The 20,125-nt window shown below is 33.7% G+C and overlaps 3 protein-coding genes across 3 annotated transcripts; 2 read left to right on the top strand and 1 right to left on the bottom strand.

The window, feature by feature from the left end:
- Nucleotides 1-428: 428 nt before the first annotated feature.
- On the bottom strand, nt 429-2,676 carry LOC7482238 (UDP-glycosyltransferase 89A2). The gene has a single exon (XM_002314876.4). The coding sequence runs from the start codon at nt 2,565-2,567 to the stop codon at nt 1,149-1,151; it is 1,419 nt and encodes a 472-aa protein (XP_002314912.1). The 5' UTR covers nt 2,568-2,676; the 3' UTR covers nt 429-1,148.
- A 6,644-nt stretch (nt 2,677-9,320) lies between these two features.
- Nucleotides 9,321-12,926, top strand: LOC7482237 (uncharacterized). Its single transcript, XM_024610187.2, has 7 exons — nt 9,321-10,104; nt 10,230-10,266; nt 10,924-11,160; nt 11,248-11,295; nt 11,769-12,211; nt 12,314-12,396; nt 12,531-12,926. The coding sequence occupies exons 1-6, from the start codon at nt 9,797-9,799 to the stop codon at nt 12,384-12,386; spliced, it is 1,146 nt and encodes a 381-aa protein (XP_024465955.1). The 5' UTR covers nt 9,321-9,796; the 3' UTR covers nt 12,387-12,396; nt 12,531-12,926.
- A 720-nt stretch (nt 12,927-13,646) lies between these two features.
- LOC7482236 (heat shock protein 90-5, chloroplastic) lies at nt 13,647-19,941 on the top strand. The gene is made up of 18 exons (XM_002315961.4): nt 13,647-14,175; nt 14,437-14,510; nt 14,773-14,898; nt 14,985-15,078; nt 15,173-15,256; nt 15,386-15,529; nt 15,763-15,879; nt 16,205-16,246; nt 16,333-16,413; nt 16,509-16,613; nt 16,698-16,838; nt 17,111-17,281; nt 17,372-17,626; nt 18,202-18,304; nt 18,437-18,611; nt 18,721-18,826; nt 19,228-19,317; nt 19,425-19,941. Exons 1-18 carry the CDS (start codon nt 13,909-13,911, stop codon nt 19,629-19,631), a joined length of 2,382 nt encoding a protein of 793 aa, XP_002315997.1. The 5' UTR covers nt 13,647-13,908; the 3' UTR covers nt 19,632-19,941.
- Nucleotides 19,942-20,125: the final 184 nt, after the last annotated feature.

Below are 20,125 nucleotides of genomic sequence, written 5' to 3'. Positions count from 1 at the left end.
AAAAGCAAGTAAGATGTTATTATTCAGTTAGAGAAAGTAAATTAAATGAAGTCAAAATCATGATGAGTGGAGGCCGATTACCAAAAGACAAGGACTAGAGGAGGCTAAATATGAGAAATTACTGGGTGAATGGCACTGGTAGCAACTGAGATGGCAAGTAACCCAGAAATCCAGCACAAGTCACGGTGGGCATTAGGCACTCAGACGAGGTTGATCAGGCAAATAACCCAAAACATCATTTATCATGATTTCTGGGGAAAAACAAACAAATAAGGAAGCAAGAATGGATGGAGGCGAGGTTGGTCTTGCCGTCTTGGTGTTCATTAATTAGGGATAGGTTAGGCTAGCGACAACTAACACCAGAATTCATTGAAGGAAAAAAAAAAAAAAAAACATAGTGATAATCCAATATCTTAAGCTCAGTCAAATACTAAAATCAATCAAACTCACCATCTTTATTTAGTCAAGCGTATCAAATTGAAGGCCTAAGAAAAGTTGCCCTTTCATCGCCGCGGGGGGGCGGGCTCCGACTTTCCTGTGATTTTATTATATCGTTCGTTTTCTCGCTCTCATTTGTTTTCCATTGACCTTCCATCTACTTGCTATTTTTTATGTGGTTGGGAAACCTTTTGTTATCACGACGATTTAGCTATAACGACACTCTATCAGCTGCCTTCCAGGAAATTAAAAAAAAAAACTTGTATTTTTCTATGACTTAATAATTTTTCACACTATCATAATTTATGTTTAGAAATATAATAGTAATTGTTTTTTAAATAAGTTTTTAGATCAAAATACATGTTAATAATATTTTTTTATTTTTTAAAAATTATTTTTAATATCAACACTTCAAAACAAATCAAAACATTCAAGCAATATTAAATTTATTTTAATTTTTTAAGAAACCGCTCCGAAACATGTTCTTAATTTTATCTTAGATTAACGAGAAAAAAATGCTCTTACGAAATTTTTTTTTTATCGAGAGTGAATATCTAAAAATTTCATTAATATAAAACGTTTTTTTATTTCTCAATCGTACCTTGACAACCCCAAAAGCCAAATGCTAATCTTGTGGATCCCAGACGTGGCCTTCGAACTTGAAGAAAGCTTACATGGAATAGTCAATGCAATAATTCCACCACCCCTCTTTATTGGATTTTTAATTTGCACAATTCCTCGATGAGCCCGTTCAAGTCATTCAAGGAGCTCCCACCCTCTTTCACGGCCTCCAATGCCTTCCTTCTCAGCTCCTTAGCCTTCATCTTCACACCCGCACCTTTTTCACTCATTGACTCACCTATCACTTTTGCCAACTCCTCCGAGTCAGGCACTGTGGCTGTCCCTTCACAGGCCCCCACTCCCGCTCCCAATTCCTCCACCAACAGTCTAGCATCAATGAACTGGTCAGCTTCCATGGGCCAGGCCAGTATCATCGCACCAGCTACTATCCCTTCTAGCATCGAGTTCCACCCACAATGACTCAAGAACCAACCAACCGCTCTGTGACTCAGTATCTTAACCTGTGGGGCCCATCCTCTTATAACCAGACCCCGACCCGCCAACCGTTCATCGAACCCATCGGGTACTACCCCGTATCCGTCTTCAACTTGTTGGGCCGTGCCTGTTTTCACGACCCAAATGAAACGGACCATACTCTTTTCGAGCCCATCAGCCAAAGCCTCCATTTGTTTCTTGTTCAACAGCTTTTGACTCCCGAAACAAACATATAGCACAGACTCATCTGGACACCCATCTAGCCACTTGAACACATTACCAGAGGAATCCGTTACCGGGTTGCCCCGATCGGTGCTTTCCGGACCCAACAAATTAATAGGGCCAACCGCATAAACCCTCTCATGCCCGAATTCTCTCTTCAAAAAACCCAAATACTCACCCTCCAAAGACTCGAAACTATTAAAAATAAATCCATAACTCAACTTATTTGCAACCAAGCTGTCCTTGACGAGCTGACAATCCGGGTCGGATTCCCTGTACTTACGGAACACAGAAGGCAGATGCTCCTCTTTAAAAGACGGTGATCTAGGCAAATCAACAAAATCAACAACGTCCAAAACCTTTACACTCTCCAGATTACCCCAACAATAATTTAAAATACCAGCAAAAAACGCCGCAGATGGATAAAAAGCAAAACCCCGTATGTTTAAGTGTTGGGCCAGATGTTGGGTCCAGCCAAGAAAGAAATCAGAGATGATAGCAACCGGAGGATTAGTGTGAGACTTGAACCACAGGGTAATGGGTTCAGAGAGCTTGGTAGATGCTGCAATAATGGCCAGGTTTCCAGAATTACCAAGCTCTTTGACATTTTCAACACCTGCAGGGATTAAAGGGTGAGATGGGAAGGGAAGGACTAAGGTGTGGATTTGTGGGTGAGTGGAAAGAAGAGGAGAAACGGTAGGGAGGTTTTTGGGTGTGGTCAAGATGGTGATTGTTAGGTTATGAAGAGAGAGTTGGTGTGTTAGGTCTAGAAGAGGGAGGGTGTGGCCTAGAGCTGGATAGGGAAACACTAGGACGTGTGGCGGTTGCTTGGTGGTGGTGGTGGTGGTCATGATAGATCGATGATCAGTAGGCTAGCAAGTCTGCTGCAGCTAGTGGGAGCACTGTTGCGTAGCAGCAATCAGCTAAGGGCAAAACTTATTTGAAATTTTGAATATTCCCATGTTGTGTGATACACACACACATGTTTATATATGATTTTTATTCTCATAAATTATTTTTTATTTTTTTGTGATGTGATATATATATATATACATATTAAATTTTTTTTAATTTTTTTATATAAGCTTACAAAATATTTTTTAATTTTTTCATATTGAATATTAAATTTTAAATATATATTTTTAATTTTTTTGAGATTAATTCAGATTAATTTAATACCTAACCTTACCCAAATAAAATTTAATAACTATATAAGCAACTACTATATTTTTGTTTGTTTGCCTTGACAAACCTCGAAAACGCTGCTCAAGTGATGTATATAGTTTAGATTTTGCCATTAAACAGTTTTAAAATCAATTTTATCTTCAAAGTTTAAGAATCTTCAATCAAGAATTTTCTTCTATTTTTAAGAACTTCCATGCTATGTTTTTGTAATAACTACATCAAATTAAAGTCTTTTATTAAGTAATTATCACATAAGTTATTAATTAAGAAATTAAAATAATTTTAGAATAAAATATATAACAAATAGTTTGGATATAAAATTAATAGTACTCTAATAATTTAATACTTTATTTGATATATATCAAATAAAATATTAGTTAAAATAGTATTTTATATTTTTTTAGTTTTTCCTTCTAATTTTATATGTGGATATCAAACTATTTTAGGAATTGTTTTACATAATAATCTTTAATTTTTTTAGTTGGGATATATATCAGTCTCATGAATTTAGTTTTCCTTTACGATTTCAATTTTCATCATTAATTTTTTTTTAATTTTAATCTTTAATATTAAATTTATTAAAAATAAAATTTTATATTTTTTATAAAATTATTCCAAACTTATAATTCGAGAATAAAAAGTTAATAACTAATTGAAGATTTCTTTTTACTTGAAGAGTTGTTGGAAAGCAATCTACCTACCTACCTACTATCTGTTTGTCAGCTTGTTCCGGTACATTTTGATTTCCCTTAAAAAACAATAATAGGAGCACCTCCGTGGACATCTTTGTTACATGTTTTATCGGAACACTACTTGTATAATCTCTTTTTTTTTTTTTTTAGTTTAATGTGGGTGTCCGGACCAACTTGCGCGCACCTCGACTAATCCCACAGGCCCTGAAGTGAACGACCATGTAAGCCTCCAGTGGCCATCATATGAGCAACCACAGGGCTTGAACCTGAGACCACAGAGGGAGCAAATCTCTTGGTCCCAAGCTCTTACCATTGGGCCACCACCTAGATGGTTATGTATAATCTTTAATTAGTGATGATTTTGTAAAACGAAATTCACAACATTATATGTATTCGATATTTAAGTTGGTGTGTATAGGAAAAACAAATAAAAAAATTTAAAAAATATAAGTAAATATTAGGAAGTACATGTGTGGTCCAGAATAAAATAATATCAAAATAATATTTTTTTCAAAGTGTGTTTTACTCGAAAATATATCAAAATAATATATTGTTTATTTTTTAAAAATTATTTTAATATCAACGCATCAAAATGATCTAAAAATATTAAAAAAATATTGATTTAAAAAAAAACATTTTTAATTTTTTTAAAATATTTTTAAAATATAAAAAGGTGAAAATAAATATTAGAAAGTATATATGGGGTCCAGAATTGTATGGACTGAATTTTAATGGTTATTTGGTGGCTGTTATAGTCGTGATTGTGACTTATCTGGCTAGAAATTGCTTCTTGACTTTGAAGACCTGATTTTACTCTTGTCTTATTTATTTAACGAGATGACATTTCTGCGCGCTGTTGCTGGTTTATAAAACAAATATATTTGATAGTGTTATAATTGTAAATCAGTACTAGATCAGTAATAGAAATTAAAGGTATGATGGAGCAAATATTTCATGACGAAAAAAAAAATTGTGTTGGTGATCCAAAACTTAGAGACTGAACAAAATGATTTGTAGTAATTTACAGTGTTTTGTGAGAAAAGATACAGTGTTTTTGCCTCATGATTTAACTTTTCAGTTAATAAAAAGAAAAAAAAATTACAAAGCTAAATTCTCAACCAACTTAATATTAAAAAAAAAACCAACAAAGATAATTTTGGAAGGAAAAAAAACCCATAAGAAAAAACGTTGTAGCAATTGACAATGTTTTGTGAGGAAAACTATAACGCTTTTTCCAATAAAATAAAATAAAAAACCATTTAGAGAAATATTGTAGCAATCCACAGTGTTTTGTGAGAAAAAATACAACGCTTTCCTCATATGATGTAGTTTTATTGTAATTATAATTCTTAACCAACTCAATATTTAAAAAAAATCGACAAAGATAATTTTTAAAAAAATCATTAAAAAATTACATGGAAAAACACTGCAACAATTCACAGTGTTTTAAAAAAAAATTATAAAGCTAAATTCTTAATCAGCTCAATATTAAAAAAAAATCAACAGAGATAATTCTAGAAAAAAAATAACAAAACAAACAACAAAAAAAGGAAAAAAAAATCATGTTGGAAACACTGTAGCAATTCACAGTATTTTGTGATGAAAGCTACAGTGCTTCCCCACATGATTTAGCCTTATTTGTAATGACTTGTAATTGTAATTCACAAACAACTTAATGTTAAAAAAATAAAATTGAAAAGGATAATTTGAAAAAAATTATACAAAAAACCATGTGGGAAAAAACACTGTAGCAATGAATAATAATTTTAAAAAAAAGTTACAGTGCTTTCCTTACATATTGTAACTGTAATTTTTAACTAGCTCAATATTAAAAAATAAAATAAAAAAAGATAATTTTGGAGAGAAAAAAATCATGCAGAGAAACATTGTAGCAATCAACAATGTTTTAAAGAAAAAAATTACAAAACCAAATTCTCAATCAGCTCAATATTATAAAAAAATCGACAAATATAATTTTGAAAAATAAAGAAATAAAATAGAAAAACTAAATGGAAAAACATCACAGCAATCCACAGTATTTTAAAGAAAAAAATTATAAAGCAAAAATTTTAACCAAGTTAATATTTAAAAGGTAAAATCAACAAAAAAATTTTTGAAAAAAAATTAAATGAAAAAAAAAGAAAAAATAAGAAAGTTGAAAAAAAAAATTGAAAAAAGAAGAAGGGAAAAGCTTAAAAAAAAAAAAAGAAGAGGAAAAACACTGTGGATTACTGTTGTAATCCACAGTGTTTTGTGTGTGGGAAACAGTGAATCCCCCACACGGGTTTATTATATTTGTTTGATAATTAATGGCTAACTGTATTTATAATTCTAAACTTAATATTTTTTTAATGGAAAAGAATTATATTATTGGTAGAAAAATTGCCTGTCAAGTTGGTCATCAATCGGCTACCCCCCCGCTCTCTCTCTCTCTCTCTCTCTCTCTCTCTCTCTATATATATATATATATATATATATATATATATATATATATATATATATATATATATATATATATCAACAGCACAAGTTTCATAATTTTTAAATTTTTAAGAGTTACATGACTGAGGATAGCCTAATCTTTTCAAGTCTTAAAAGTTTTGCTATTGTCAATAATGTAATTACTTAGACTGTGTTATTTTCTCTGTTTTTTTTTTCAATTATACTAATTTTTGGATTATTTCTGAGTTGGTTTGTGATGTTTTTAAAAGGGAAAAAACTATATAAAGTGCGTGTATATAATTATTTGTACAGTAATAGTTGTTGTTTTTAAAGTGTTTTTTTTTGTTATTTAAAATTAATTAAAATATTTTTTAATTTTTTAAAATTTATTTTTAACATTGACACGGTCAAAATAATTTAAAAAAATTAAAATAAAAAAAATTCAAAACCACTTTTTAAAATGTAAAAATAATTAAATCCTCTTAAACGTGTACAAGAGAACTTTAGTTTTTGCAAGGTTAATGATTGGTGAAGTTTCTGCATCACTGTCAATTGCGAGCCAAGAGTACCGTGGAAAATTTAATGAAATAAATTATAAATTAGCACAGTTAGTTTTTTACAGTGAATCGAATAGCCTTTATAATTTTAAAAACTAACTAATTAATTAATTACTTATTATAATAAAAATAATTAAATCCTTGACCAATGATTATCTTAATTCGATATTATTTTGTTTATATATGTGTGTATATTCTTTTCTTGTAATTTTTTCATATTATTTTTTAAAATTAAAAAAACATTGACAAAAAAAAATTATTTAGTTTATTTTACAAAACTACTTTGTAGTTTTTTTTTTTAGTTTAACGTGGGTGTCCGGGCTAGCTTGCGCGCACCTCGACTAATCCCATGGGCCCTGAAGTTAACGACCATGTAAACCTCCAATGGCCATCATATGAGCAACCACAGGGCTCGAACCTGAGACCACAGAGGGAGCAAACCTCTTGATCCCAAACTCTTACCACCAGGCCAGTTTCATTCATGCATGTCCTTCTTCCGACCAGGCTTCTACGCTGGTTAAATATACCTAGACTCAATAATTTATCTTGGCAACCTTGGTGGGACCTAGCCTGGTGGGTTAATTAAGAACCTGGTTTTTAGACAGGTTTTAAATGATTAAAACCTAAGCTTGTAATTAGTCTAGATTAAGTTTGAAAAATATAAAATTAATTTATAAATACCTAATCTCATGTATTTTTTTTATAATCTTTTTCTTATAAAATATTTTTAACTTTTTCCGTGAAATAATTATATTAATAGTTAATTTTCACATGGAATGCTTGAAATATATCTCCGTGAAATATATATATATATAATTGAAATATAAACTCTCGATTTTTTTAAATAATTTTTTAACAGTGATGGTTTAAGATACGATTAAACTTGTTGTTACTCTAATCACGCAACCCACGCATTTGCAAGTTTGCTACTTATCATTTCGATAATTATACAATTAGTGTGTGATTGTTTTTAATTTTTTCTATTTTACTGTCCCTCTTTTATTTTTTTAATACAAATGCGCGTATGTCAATCAATTATATATGAAAACTATTGCCATCTTTATATAAGAGATTTAATGTGATTCATATGAAGAGATTTAATTAATAAATGTATAAAATAAAAACCACACGCTCGATCAATAAACACGAATTTATATAATAATGGAAAGCAAGGTGAGGTTATTAACAAAATACTGTTAAATTATTGTAGCCACACCCATAAGATATTATTAGTTAAAATAGTATTTTATGTTTTTTCATTTTTAATTTTACCACTCAATAATCTGATTTTTTTTTAGTTTTATATGTTAATATCAAGTTATTTTGGGAATTGTATTGCGTAATAATTTTTAAATTTTCTTTTCATTGGGATATATACTAGTATTATAAATTTAGTTGTTTTTTAATTTCAAAATTTACCATTATGTATGCTTGAACTGTGTCTTTGCAATTTTTATTTATTTGTGTTTATATGAAATTATCCTAATCTTATAATCCAGGTTGTCGGTTTAACAAGTACTTGACTCGTTTTTTTCATTATGTTTTTCTAAATGATTTTTTTTTTCAATTTCATTTTTTAATATTGAGTTGGTTGAAAACGAGATTTTGAATTTTTTGTTATTTGGTTTCTATGAGGTTATCTCGATCTCATAACTTAGGTTGCGAGTTTGACATGTTGATCTGTATTGATTTTGTTTGTTTTTTTATCCTTTTAAAACTGAATATTTTTTTTAATTGGGTTTTGTAGTTTTTCTCGATTTGCTTTATATGAAGTTATTCTTATCTTATGACCTGATCCCAGATTAACATGAGTTGACTTAATTTATTTATTTTGGTCCTTGTTTAATTGATTTTTTTCCAACTTCACCCTCCAATAACTTAATTTGTTTTTTGTTTCACCCTCCAATATTAGATTATTTGGAAATCAAGCTTTATTTATTTTTTTCAATTTACTTTATTGGAGTTATCTCAGTCAACTGAATTTGTATTTTTTTTTTTTAAGTTTAACCTTCAACATTGAATTTGTTAAAAATAAAACTTCGTAATTTTGGTTCACTCTACTCTACTCAATAAAAATAAAAAATAGTTCCTATCACTATATGTGCATCCATTATCTTGACACCAGAACAACACCAATCAAGAAATTGTCTTTTATTTTCATGACTTTGCTTCTTTCTTTCTTTTTTTTCTTCACCATCTCCACCATCACTTCAGAGACAAACATGAACACTTCACAAAACAATACACGACGAAGACAATTTTCTTGAACAAAAAAAACCAAAGTTTTTGTTGAAGAAAGGAAAGAGATAGAAAAGAGACGTTGTAGGGCTTTTGAGAGAAAAGAAAGCGAAGTATTTTTAATTAAAAGATTATTATTTTTATTTGGAAATATGTAACAAATTAGAAGATCTCTTCTTTAATTTTCTCTATTTATTCTTAAATTTTGAATTTCACTCCAAATTCAAATTAATACTCCCAATAGAATTCTAGACGCATAAGTTAATTTTAATCATTCAATTCCAAGATTCTAAAGAACATAGTAGGGAATGAAAAGCAATTAGAAAAAGCCACAATCTCAATATGTATGTATGTAATCATGGAGGGTCCCTAATCCCATCAAAACTAGCCCCACCCATTCATTTACTTGGAATATTTTTCTGGGAGTCCTTAGTCCCACTTGTTCATCATTCATCCACTTTTTTCCCTACATAAATCCTTTTTTGTTTTCTCAATTGTTTTGTCCAGTCTCCATTAAAGCAAGCATCATCAAGAAACCAACTTTGAACAAAGAAGTATAATTATTCAAATGGGTTTTAGAATTAGCAAAAATCATGCCAATGGAGAGGCACATTGGTCTTGGTATATCTGAAGAGAAAACAGGACCTTAAGCATTGCCCTTTTTGCCTCCTATGATTTAATATGTTTTTGGAGATGAATTCAAACAGCCTGAATTTACTCCTCTTAAATAACCTATAGAAATTCCTTCCTCTGATTTTGCTCTTTCCATGTTTTCTCTCACAAAGACCTTATATTCAACCATTTTTCTCGAGAACCAAACAGGAACTACTTTCTCTCAAAAAACAAAACAAAACAAAAGGCTGAAGAAACACACACACTAAGATTTTACCATGCACTTCCCGTAGCCATTCACACCCCAAAAAGCTAATCACCTCCAAGCTCTCCATCAATATTGCTTTTGATCAAATGGGTACAGCAACATCATCCATGGCAGCGAAATTTGCTTTCTTTCCACCAAATCCACCATCTTACACCATATTAGTGGATGAAGAAACTGGAAAGCTCAGGCTCTCGTCAGACGTAATCCACCAGAGGGACAACGTGGATATTCTGAAGTTATGTACCAAGAAAGGCAATGAGATTGTTGCTACGTACGTGAAGAATCCTTCAGCTTCATTGACAGTGTTGTATTCTCATGGCAATGCTGCTGATATTGGCCAGATGTATCATATTTTCACTGAGCTTAGCTCGCACCTTAATGTTAATCTTATGGGGTGGGTCAGTTTTATCATTTTAATTAATATGTATAAAAAATATTGAATTTCTTGGTAACAGTATTTATTTTCATACTTATGGATTTGATTCTATGATGATCTATGGCATTTTTGGAGTTATGCAGGTATGATTATTCTGGCTATGGACAGTCTTCTGGAAAGGTATAATATTCTGTCTGTTTTTATCTGACCTGATGAAGAACTTGATTATAAGGTAGTGATCAAACTAAAATCCCAATCAATCAAGCTTACCTAGGCAAGACATCAATCAATAGAAGGTTTCTTTCTTACTTTAATGAGGAATGTTGGGTGAAAATTCTCGAAAGTCAAAACAGAGAGAATTGAAATTTGACTTTTTATGCTTTATGACAAGGCTCTTTTGTCATGTTTGCCTTCTTTACACGGGCTTGAGCAAGATTGGTACGCCGGCCTAACCTCGGATGCAGGGAGCTTAGGGTGCCCTTCTAATTTCTTGACAGCACACACGGAGATCATGAAAGTTCCTGCATCACAGCAGACAATAATAATTAGTGATCAGGGGTTCCTATAAAGTTGGCACTGGTAAAATGCCGATGGAGGCTAGTTTGATAGATTTTTTTATTATTTTATTTAAATTCAATGGTGTAACGATATCATATTCTAGCTTATATGTTTCTAGCAACGGAGTTAAAAGCTCGAGTAAAAAACATACTCAATTTATCCATGTCAGCAATCACAAAGTATTTTTGAAAACTTTGTTTCAGTATAATATGTCCATTTCTTTCTTTGAATTATAATAAATGAAATGACTGCTCGATGCACTCCATTGGTGTCAATTAGCCAAGCGAGCATGACACCTACTCTGACATAGAGGCTGCGTATAAATGCCTTGAAGAGACATATGGAGTGAAGGAGGAAGACATTATATTGTATGGCCAGTCAGTAGGGAGCGGACCTGCTCTTGAATTGGCTACTCATTTGCCTGGACTGAGGGCTGTAATTCTTCACAGCCCTATCCTGTCTGGCCTTCGAGTCATGTATCCTATCAAGAAAACTTTCTGGTTCGACATTTACAAGGTTCCTCTCCCACATTTTGCCTTGTAGTTTTGCTGTGTCAGATTTGACACTTCATTTCAGGGTAACCCTTTATTTTTTCCTCTGCAGAATATTGATAAAATTCCGCTAGTCAATTGTCCAGTTCTTGTAATTCATGTAAGTATCGTTTCCCCTTGTTTACTCGCTGAATCCAAATTTAGCCTGACGTATGTATTCAAAAAATCTTGATGCCATTCTTTAAGCCTTATAGTTGACCTTTGCTTCCAAATTATATTGTTCTAACATCGACACAGCATAATTTCTCCTTTTGCTTTATAAATAAGGGCTGAGATTTCTGGCACAGTATTGACAAATTGAATTTTATGATGAGTTATGTTCTTGCAAAAATACGTTGGTGTTCTGTAATGTCATTAGGATGCAGTGGAGTCTTTTTAGCAATATTTTCCTGTGATCAAACATTGTAGTAAATAAAAAGTTTTCAGCTGATGAGGCATGGGCTATGATTATGAATAACCATGATTCTTAAAGAATGGCTCAAAATGGAGCAGAACGGAACTGAACCACCGGTTCTTGAGAGCTCAAAATCCTATATTTTTCATAAAATCTTCTTATACTACTGGTGATTGCAGGGAACAGAAGATGAAGTTGTGAATTTCTCTCATGGGAAGCAGCTTTGGGAGCTTTGCAAAGAGAAGTATGAACCACTGTGGCTCAAAGGAGGAAACCACTGCAATCTGGAACTCTACCCAGAGTACTTGAAGCATCTCAAGAAGTTCATATCTGCCATCGAAAAACTGCCGCCGCATGTATCTGCACAAAGTACAGATCAACCTGAACAACCCTTGAATGCAGCAGGATACAACGCGGAGAAGCCAAGGCCAAGCTCAGATCATAAAGAGAAGGCTAGGCCTAGTTTTGGACAGAGAGAAAAATCCAGGCTAAGCACAGACAATAGAGAGAAAGCAAGAGCCAGCACTGACAGAAGAGAGAGGACGCGAAAGAGCATTGATCGCGTGGGGAAAGCAAGAAATAGCACAGATCAGCAAGAGAAAGCGAGGAACAGCTTCGACCGGTTCGTTCAACTAAGGCCTGGTTTACTGTGTTTTACGTCCTTCGCAAAGTATAAATTTGACGAATATATGATGATATTGATAATTGGATTTGGTTATGGCAGGTTGGGAGACATGGTGAGGTCTGTTGGATTGTGCAACGTTGATTGTCTTAAGCAGACAGCTGCCGAGGCCTGATCAGGTCAAGGTCAGTAATTCTAATCGGATTCCAACATCCCTTTCCAGTTCCTTGTGTGGTTGATGGCTGGAGACTGTGTGATTACTGCTTTCAATACACATACATTCACTTATCACAATCTTCCATTGTTCTATCTATTTCAGTTACCTTGTGGATTCTCAAGTCTTTGTGAAGGCTCCGGCTTAGTACAGCAACAATGTCGAACCTAAATAGCCCTGGATCACTTGAGCAAAAATGGGAAATGCCTTAGCTGCAGCCATTGGAGCTTTCAACATAGCATCTAGGCGAATGGAGTTTGGTCAGCCAGCAATCATCAACTATTCCCCACAACTTATTTGTTTATTTATTTCCCTGAATTAATTTCATAACCTTCCTCCTCCGTTTTGCTGTTTGCTTTTTGCTTGTTGATATTCTATGTGAATACTTGTAGCTGAAATGATCATACGTGCTTTGGCAATCCAGTGAAAAATCTTCATGAAATCATGTGGGTCTTTAAAAAAGATTTAATAAAATCAAACTACATTTTTGTTCTCGCGAAATCACTCCTTTTATATCTACTACCAGTCGTCTCGTCACCTGCATTGCAACCACAACTATATTATAAGAGGATCAGGAGCAAGCATAGTGACTCAAAAGTCAAAACTACCGTGTTGCCTGCCAAATTTATATTTGCTTTTAATTTCAACTGGCTACCTGTGTCGCACGTGCTTCGCATAATTCTTCTTCTTTTTTTTTTTCCGGTTTATAGAAGTCATTTTTTATTATAAATAAAGCAGATCAATTGCAGATGATTTCTCAAATTGGTTCAGATTTGGTTTCTGTGTTTTTTTAACGTGTTACATTTTTTTTTTATAGTTTTATGTGTTAATATTAAAAATAAAAAATATTTTTTAAAAATATATGCATTACAATACCATAAACATACTTAGATTTGATTTTGAACTTGAATTAATATACCGGGACTAAAAGATTGAGTACACTTAGCTGTTTAAAAATATATTATATTAATATTTTTTAATGTTTTTCAATAAATTTAATATATTAATATAAAAAATAAAAAAAATAAACTCTTAATGCAAGATGAAAATTACTTTTAAAAAACTCTTTGTATTATTAAAAAACACATTGTACAATAAGACCAAACAAGCACCTATTTACAATGTGATTTTTATCTCGTTAAAGTTCAAATAATAAAAAATAAAAAATAAAAAATAAAAAAATTAAGAGGATATTATGGATGCTGATGAGATGATAGCATCTAAGCCTTACAATTCCCACACACGCAACTCGAAGCACAAAACCCTGAAAGACTACTTTGGTTTTTGTTTCAAATTCGAGAACCCTCTCTTCTCCTTAAACCCCTCAAGGGTTTTCTTCCTTCTTTGCAACACTCGTGACTCTCCTACTTTCAAGTATAAAAATAGATAGATAAGAGGAAGCCCAAAAAAATCTTCTCTCTTTCTAAAACCTGCTGCTTCTACTCGCTCTAGCTCTAGCTCCACCTCCACCTCCACCTCTCTAATGGCTCCAGTTCTAAGCAGAAGCTTGGCTACTTCTGCCTCTTTAATCTCCCTTTCCTCTTCTATTAGACATCCAAATAATAAAGTCTTCAATCTCAGAAGTGTTTTCTTACCACAAAATAATGGTCTCAGAAAGGGTTTTTCTTGTTCTGGCTTAAAATGGAAACCTGAGAAGAGAAGTGACCAGGTTTCGATTAGGTGTAAGGCTGCTGTGGCTGAGAAGGAATCTACTGATACCTCAGGCGAGAAATTTGAGTACCAAGCTGAGGTGGGTTTCGTTTTGTTCTGTGAAACTTGGAATCTTTTTGAAGTTTTGCGAATTGGGTCTTGATTTTTCTAGTGTTTTAGTCTAATTTTGTTTTCGTCTCAGTTTGACCTATTGAAGTATTTTTATTTATTTTTGTTGGTGAATGATTGATTTTTGTGGTTTTTTTTCGTTGATATGATTGATCTTTTTCATGTTATGTTTAGTTTGGAATTAGGTTTTTGTTTCAAAAGCACTGAAAGTTGAGAAATTTAATCGTTTCAGGTTAGTCGACTGTTGGATTTGATAGTTCACAGTCTGTACAGCCACAAGGAAGTCTTCCTGAGAGAGCTTGTGAGGTGAGCATTTACTGTATTGATAGCTAGCAATTATATCAATCTTTCCTAATCTCTGGCTTTATGAGTTTGCTAATTTTCTATCTAGTCTGTTAATTTGAGGATTTTTGTGTGCGAGGCAACATGAGAAAACAGCTTTTTTGCCTTCGGTACCCATTTTACAGACCAAATGTTTTACTATTTCTTTTCTACTGATATTATATTGTTTTCATAGCACTTCCCATTGTAGTAGACGCATTGACTTGATTCTATTACTATGATGCAGCAATGCAAGTGATGCTTTAGATAAGTTGAGATTCTTAAGTGTGACTGAACCGTCTTTGCTTGGAGATGCTGGTGACCTTGAGATACGCATCAGATCTGATCCAGACAATGGCATCATTACCATAACGTATGTAAATATTTTTTTAATTTCACTTCCTCAGTGTAGATAAGTATGCTGGGAAGCAATTTGATCTGATTTTTCTGAATCTGCAGAGATACTGGCATTGGGATGACGAAAGAGGAGTTAGTTGACTGCCTTGGAACTATTGCTCAGAGTGGCACTTCAAAATTCCTCAAGGCTCTTAAGGTGTCTGTTTATCCTTAAGATAACATCGAATCACTGACCATTCTTAGATTCTGTTGGACATATAATTAAGTTCTCTTGCCTGTTATCTTTACAGGAAAACAAAGATGTTGGGGCAGACAATGATTTGATTGGCCAATTTGGTGTTGGTTTCTATTCTGCTTTCCTTGTATCTGAGAAGGTGCAATGTGTTTCCTATTTTTTTTTTTTGTATATATATCTCTGTCTGCTGTTATTTGAAGTGTTTGTGACTGGGTGTTTTGTGGCAAGTTCCTGATCAAACTTGATCATGTATATTATTTGCAATCAGGTTGTTGTGTCTACAAAGAGCCCAAAGTCAGATAAGCAATATGTTTGGGAATCAGAAGCCGACAGTAGCTCATATGTCATCAAGGAAGAAACTGACCCCGAAAAGATCCTGCGTCGTGGTACTGAAATCACACTTTATTTAAAGGTATACTTGCTTCTTGGATACTATTCACAAATTACATGCAAAACATGCATTCAACCTTATTTTGAAAGGCAGTATTGTTTGCTTATGGTTCCAAAACAAAACTTAAAATTCTCTCTTTGCTGGCTTGTTTTGTGTCTGCGGTTTGGGGGGACCTTGTAGGGTTCACCTGTTTTTGTTTCCAACTTTAGTAATTGTGATCACAAGCAGGCTTATACATTATTGTTCTATTGCAGGAAGATGACAAGTATGAATTCTCAGAAGCGGTCAGAATCCAGGGGTTGGTGAAGAATTACTCTCAGTTTGTTGCTTTCCCCATCTATACATGGGTTGAAAAATCAAGGACTGTTGAGGTCACAATACTTCCCTCTCTACCATCCTGCTTATTGACAAAATTACATAAAAGTTGAAAAACTTTGTGTGGATGGAACTTTGATTTGAATGTACATTTTTGTTTGGAATTCTTAGAGGAAGTACATTACTCTTACCATTTAAAAACTGTATTGCTCTTCAACCTGGTTTCTTAGAACCTTTGTAAGAACTTATGTTTTCAGTATCTTACAATTTTGAACGTGAGTAGTAATTTGAGCTGAATATTGCTTCGGTCATTATTAGTGCTGTTTGTACATTTAAGCCAATACCAACTAAAGTGTCTTTACTAAATTGAAACATTGGCAGGTGGAAGAGGAGGAAGAACCAAAAGGAGAAGAGGTGCCAGAGGTAAATGCCATCACAACCTTGATAAAGATTCTATGATTTTGGTCTAATTAACCAGTCCATTAACTGGGTTCTTGTTCCTGTTGCAGGGTGAGAAGAAAATAACAAAGAAAACTAAAACTGAGAAGTATTGGGATTGGGAATTAGCCAACGAAACAAAACCAATTTGGGTGAGTATATATGTATCAGTTGTATTGTCAATGTAGCTAACATATGTATTACCTTTGTTTTTGCTATTTCTTATGTGATGTGTTTTATGTTTTAGATGAGGAATCCAAAGGAAGTTGAAAAGGATGAATATCAGGAGTTCTACAAGAAGACATTTAATGAATTCTTGGATCCACTTGCATACACACACTTTACCACAGAGGTACCATAATATTCATACTTCTTACTTGACTACCAATTGTTCAGGGTCTGAAATTTACTTAGAATTTTTTTGCATTTTTTGCAGGGAGAAGTTGAGTTTAGGAGTGTTCTATACATTCCAGGAATGGGGCCTCTTAACAATGAGGAAGTAATAAATCCAAAAACCAAGAACATTCGCTTACATGTGAAGCGGGTTTTTATCTCAGATGATTTTGATGGGGAGCTGGTAAGTGTTGTCATAAATTTTTGAAATCCAAATTTTGAATGTTTTCTGCATTTTCTTCATGCATATTTAATCATACTTGGTTATTGTATCTGAATTTTAATTAGGGAAGATCTTTGTCCATATCCATTTAATCTGTACTCTATCCTTGGTGCAAATTTTTATAGTTTTCTCCAAGGATTCAATACACTGTTTTGGGCAGCTAAGGTTGTCATAAAGTTGCAATTTTATACAAGGCCAAGCTAAGTTGGTTGTCTTTTCCTTTTTTTGGGCAGTTCCCACGATATTTAAGCTTTGTGAGGGGTGTGGTGGACTCTGATGATCTTCCTCTTAATGTTTCTCGAGAGATTCTCCAAGAGAGTCGGATTGTAAGGATTATGAGAAAACGACTTGTTAGGAAAGCATTTGACATGGTTCAAGATCTTTCTGAAAGTGAAAACAAAGAGGTTAGTAGCAAAGTTGTTTGTGTACATTTTTACTTTCTTCAACCTGTGATTTACTAATGAATTGGGCCTATATACGTTTTTGATTTTCAGGATTACAAAAAATTCTGGGAGAACTTTGGCAAGTTTCTGAAATTAGGATGTGTTGAAGACTCTGGTAATCACAAGCGCATAACTCCGCTTTTGCGGTTCTACACTTCCAAAAGCGAGGAAGAACTCACAAGCCTAGATGAATATGTTGAAAATATGGGAGAAAACCAGAAGGCTATCTATTACTTGGCAACAGACAGCTTGAAAAGTGCCAAGAGCGCGCCCTTCTTGGAGAAGTTGCTTCAAAAGGACATTGAGGTATGTGCAGGGTGCAGATTTGGTTTTATCATCTCTTGAATTCACATGGTAATGACAAGTTTTTTCTGTGATGCATTTTTTAGCTGATGAAGAATGAGTGATTCAAGTTCTCATCATCCATTTTTTAGCTGTCTGATACACAAAACTATTAATACCTCAATAAAACAATGTGTACACAAGGCAAAACACACAACCTTGATGATGTGTTTTATAAGAATGTAGATCTATGATATACGCTTTTGCAGAAGAAGAATGAAATAATTGAAACCTTAAATAAAAGGAGGGATTAAATTAAATTGGCTTAAGTAGGTTTAAATAATTTTATAGATTTGGCTAATGAAATTCACATTCATGAATTCTAGAAAAACTGACACGAACACTTGTATAGTTTTTGTCTTGTTTTCTTTTAACTGGCCATTCCTTGTAGCTGCTGTTATGATAATCTTTATTATTGTACTTTTTTCTTTTTTTTACTTCATAAGCTGTTTCAGGTTCTGTGTTGGCAGATGTCGGGTATTCCATTTCAAGTTCCTGGATGGCTGATGTGGTTTGTTTGTTTGTTTCACTGTTTGCAGGTCCTTTATTTAATTGAGCCAATTGACGAAGTTGCCATCCAGAACCTGCAAACCTACAAAGAGAAGAAATTTGTTGATATCAGCAAGGAAGATCTAGAACTCGGTTAGGACTAGCAATTTCTGTGTCTATTGTGTTATTCATAGAAGCAATTCAAAAAGCTTTTTCTTGGCGTAGCTCCTGTCTTCTTGGGGCTCCAGTGTCCATCTCTCTAACAAGATAGGATTTCGATGTCAGGTGATGATGATGAGGTCAAAGATAGGGAAACTAAACAAGAATACAATCTCCTATGTGATTGGATTAAGCAGCAACTTGGTGAAAAGGTGGCCAAAGTCCAAGTTTCAAAGCGTCTGAGCTCTTCTCCCTGTGTGCTTGTCTCTGGCAAGTTTGGTTGGTCTGCGAACATGGAAAGGTTAGAAATGGACTTAAATAACACCAATCTTACCCCCATTCCACCCAACCTAACCAAAGCTCAAAGCTTATTCAGTTGAACTTATTTCAAATCTTTCATACTTTTGAAGGTTGATGAAAGCACAAACCCTTGGGGATCAATCTAGCTTGGAGTTCATGAGGGGAAGGAGAATACTGGAGATTAACCCAGATCACCCAATCATTAAAGACATGAATGTAAGACAGTTCTTCTCAACACTGATTAATTTGGTGAAGCTATGCTTTTGTTGTTGTTGTTCTTCTTCTTCTTCTTCTTTAATCACTGAGGAAGTAATGGAGAACCTGATAGAAACAGCTTGAAGAACTGTTGGGCATTATAATAGAGAACTTGATAGAAACAGTTTGAAGAACTGTTGGGCATTATGTGACATACCAAATTAAATGGGAAATGGAAGGTTATATAATTGTTTTATCATGAGAATATAATCATGCTGTCTAACTTCCTCAAGCAAGTTATGCTGTTTAAACTCACTGTTTATCTGTGAAACCCACCAAAAATGGACCAAATAAATTAGAAGATACTTAGGTTTTTAATGCAAAGGGAGAGCGGTTTAAACTCAGCTTGTTTGTATATGCAGGCTGCTTGCAAGAATGCACCTGACAGCGATGATGCCAAGAGAGCTGTTGACCTCCTATATGACACAGCGTTGATCTCCAGTGGATTCACTGTAAGAATTAACAATATTTTTTTTTAAAAAAAATTCTTTTAATTGCTTTACATGCGCTTGAATATGAGTAGGTTCTTGTCATTCACAATTTTCCCTTGATGCTGCAGCCCGACAGCCCAGCTGAGCTGGGTGGTAAAATATATGAGATGATGGCCATGGCACTTGGAGGGAGATGGGGTAGATCAGATGGAGATAAGGAAGAGGCAGCAGAGGGCAACGCTGCAGAATCTGATGCGAATGCCAGTGAGGTCTCAGAGCCACAAGTAATTGAACCATCTGAAGTGAGGACGGAGAGTGATCCATGGCAAGATTGATTCTTATCTTGACACAGAAAATTAGGCATTATTTATTTTACCCTCAAGGGGAATAATGCATACAAAAGAGAGAAGTGGGGTGAACTGGAGAGAGGCAGGTGCTGATAAACCCATGACAGGAAAATACTCGTTAGAGTTGGATTGTAGGGTTTGGATCTTTATCGGATTGTATCATTTCATGGTTCAAAATAACTTTTGTAACTGCTTTTTTACCCTGCTCGGTTAGATAAGCAATAGCAGGAAGAGTAGTTGGATGGGTGATAATGGCGTATTTTTTGATCTCCCATATTTGTTAAGCTTAATTACTGTATCATGTGCTTGTTTTCTTAGACAGAGAAACCCCAACCTGCCTCTTTCTGTTTTCTTAAGAGGATAAGCGGAACCCTAAAGCACGACTCCATTACACGACTGTCCTTTCACGGGACTCGTTGAGCTAGTCGTCTTCTGTCGAGGCTCTCTTTCCTCTTGTATTGTCAGGTTACTCTTCAAGAATT

The sequence above is a fragment of the Populus trichocarpa genome, chromosome 10, assembly GCF_000002775.5.
Source record: "Populus trichocarpa isolate Nisqually-1 chromosome 10, P.trichocarpa_v4.1, whole genome shotgun sequence".
Classification (NCBI taxonomy): domain Eukaryota; kingdom Viridiplantae; phylum Streptophyta; class Magnoliopsida; order Malpighiales; family Salicaceae; genus Populus; species Populus trichocarpa.
The sequence above is the reverse complement of the archived record's forward strand: the minus strand, read 5'-3'. Positions and strand labels throughout refer to the sequence as shown.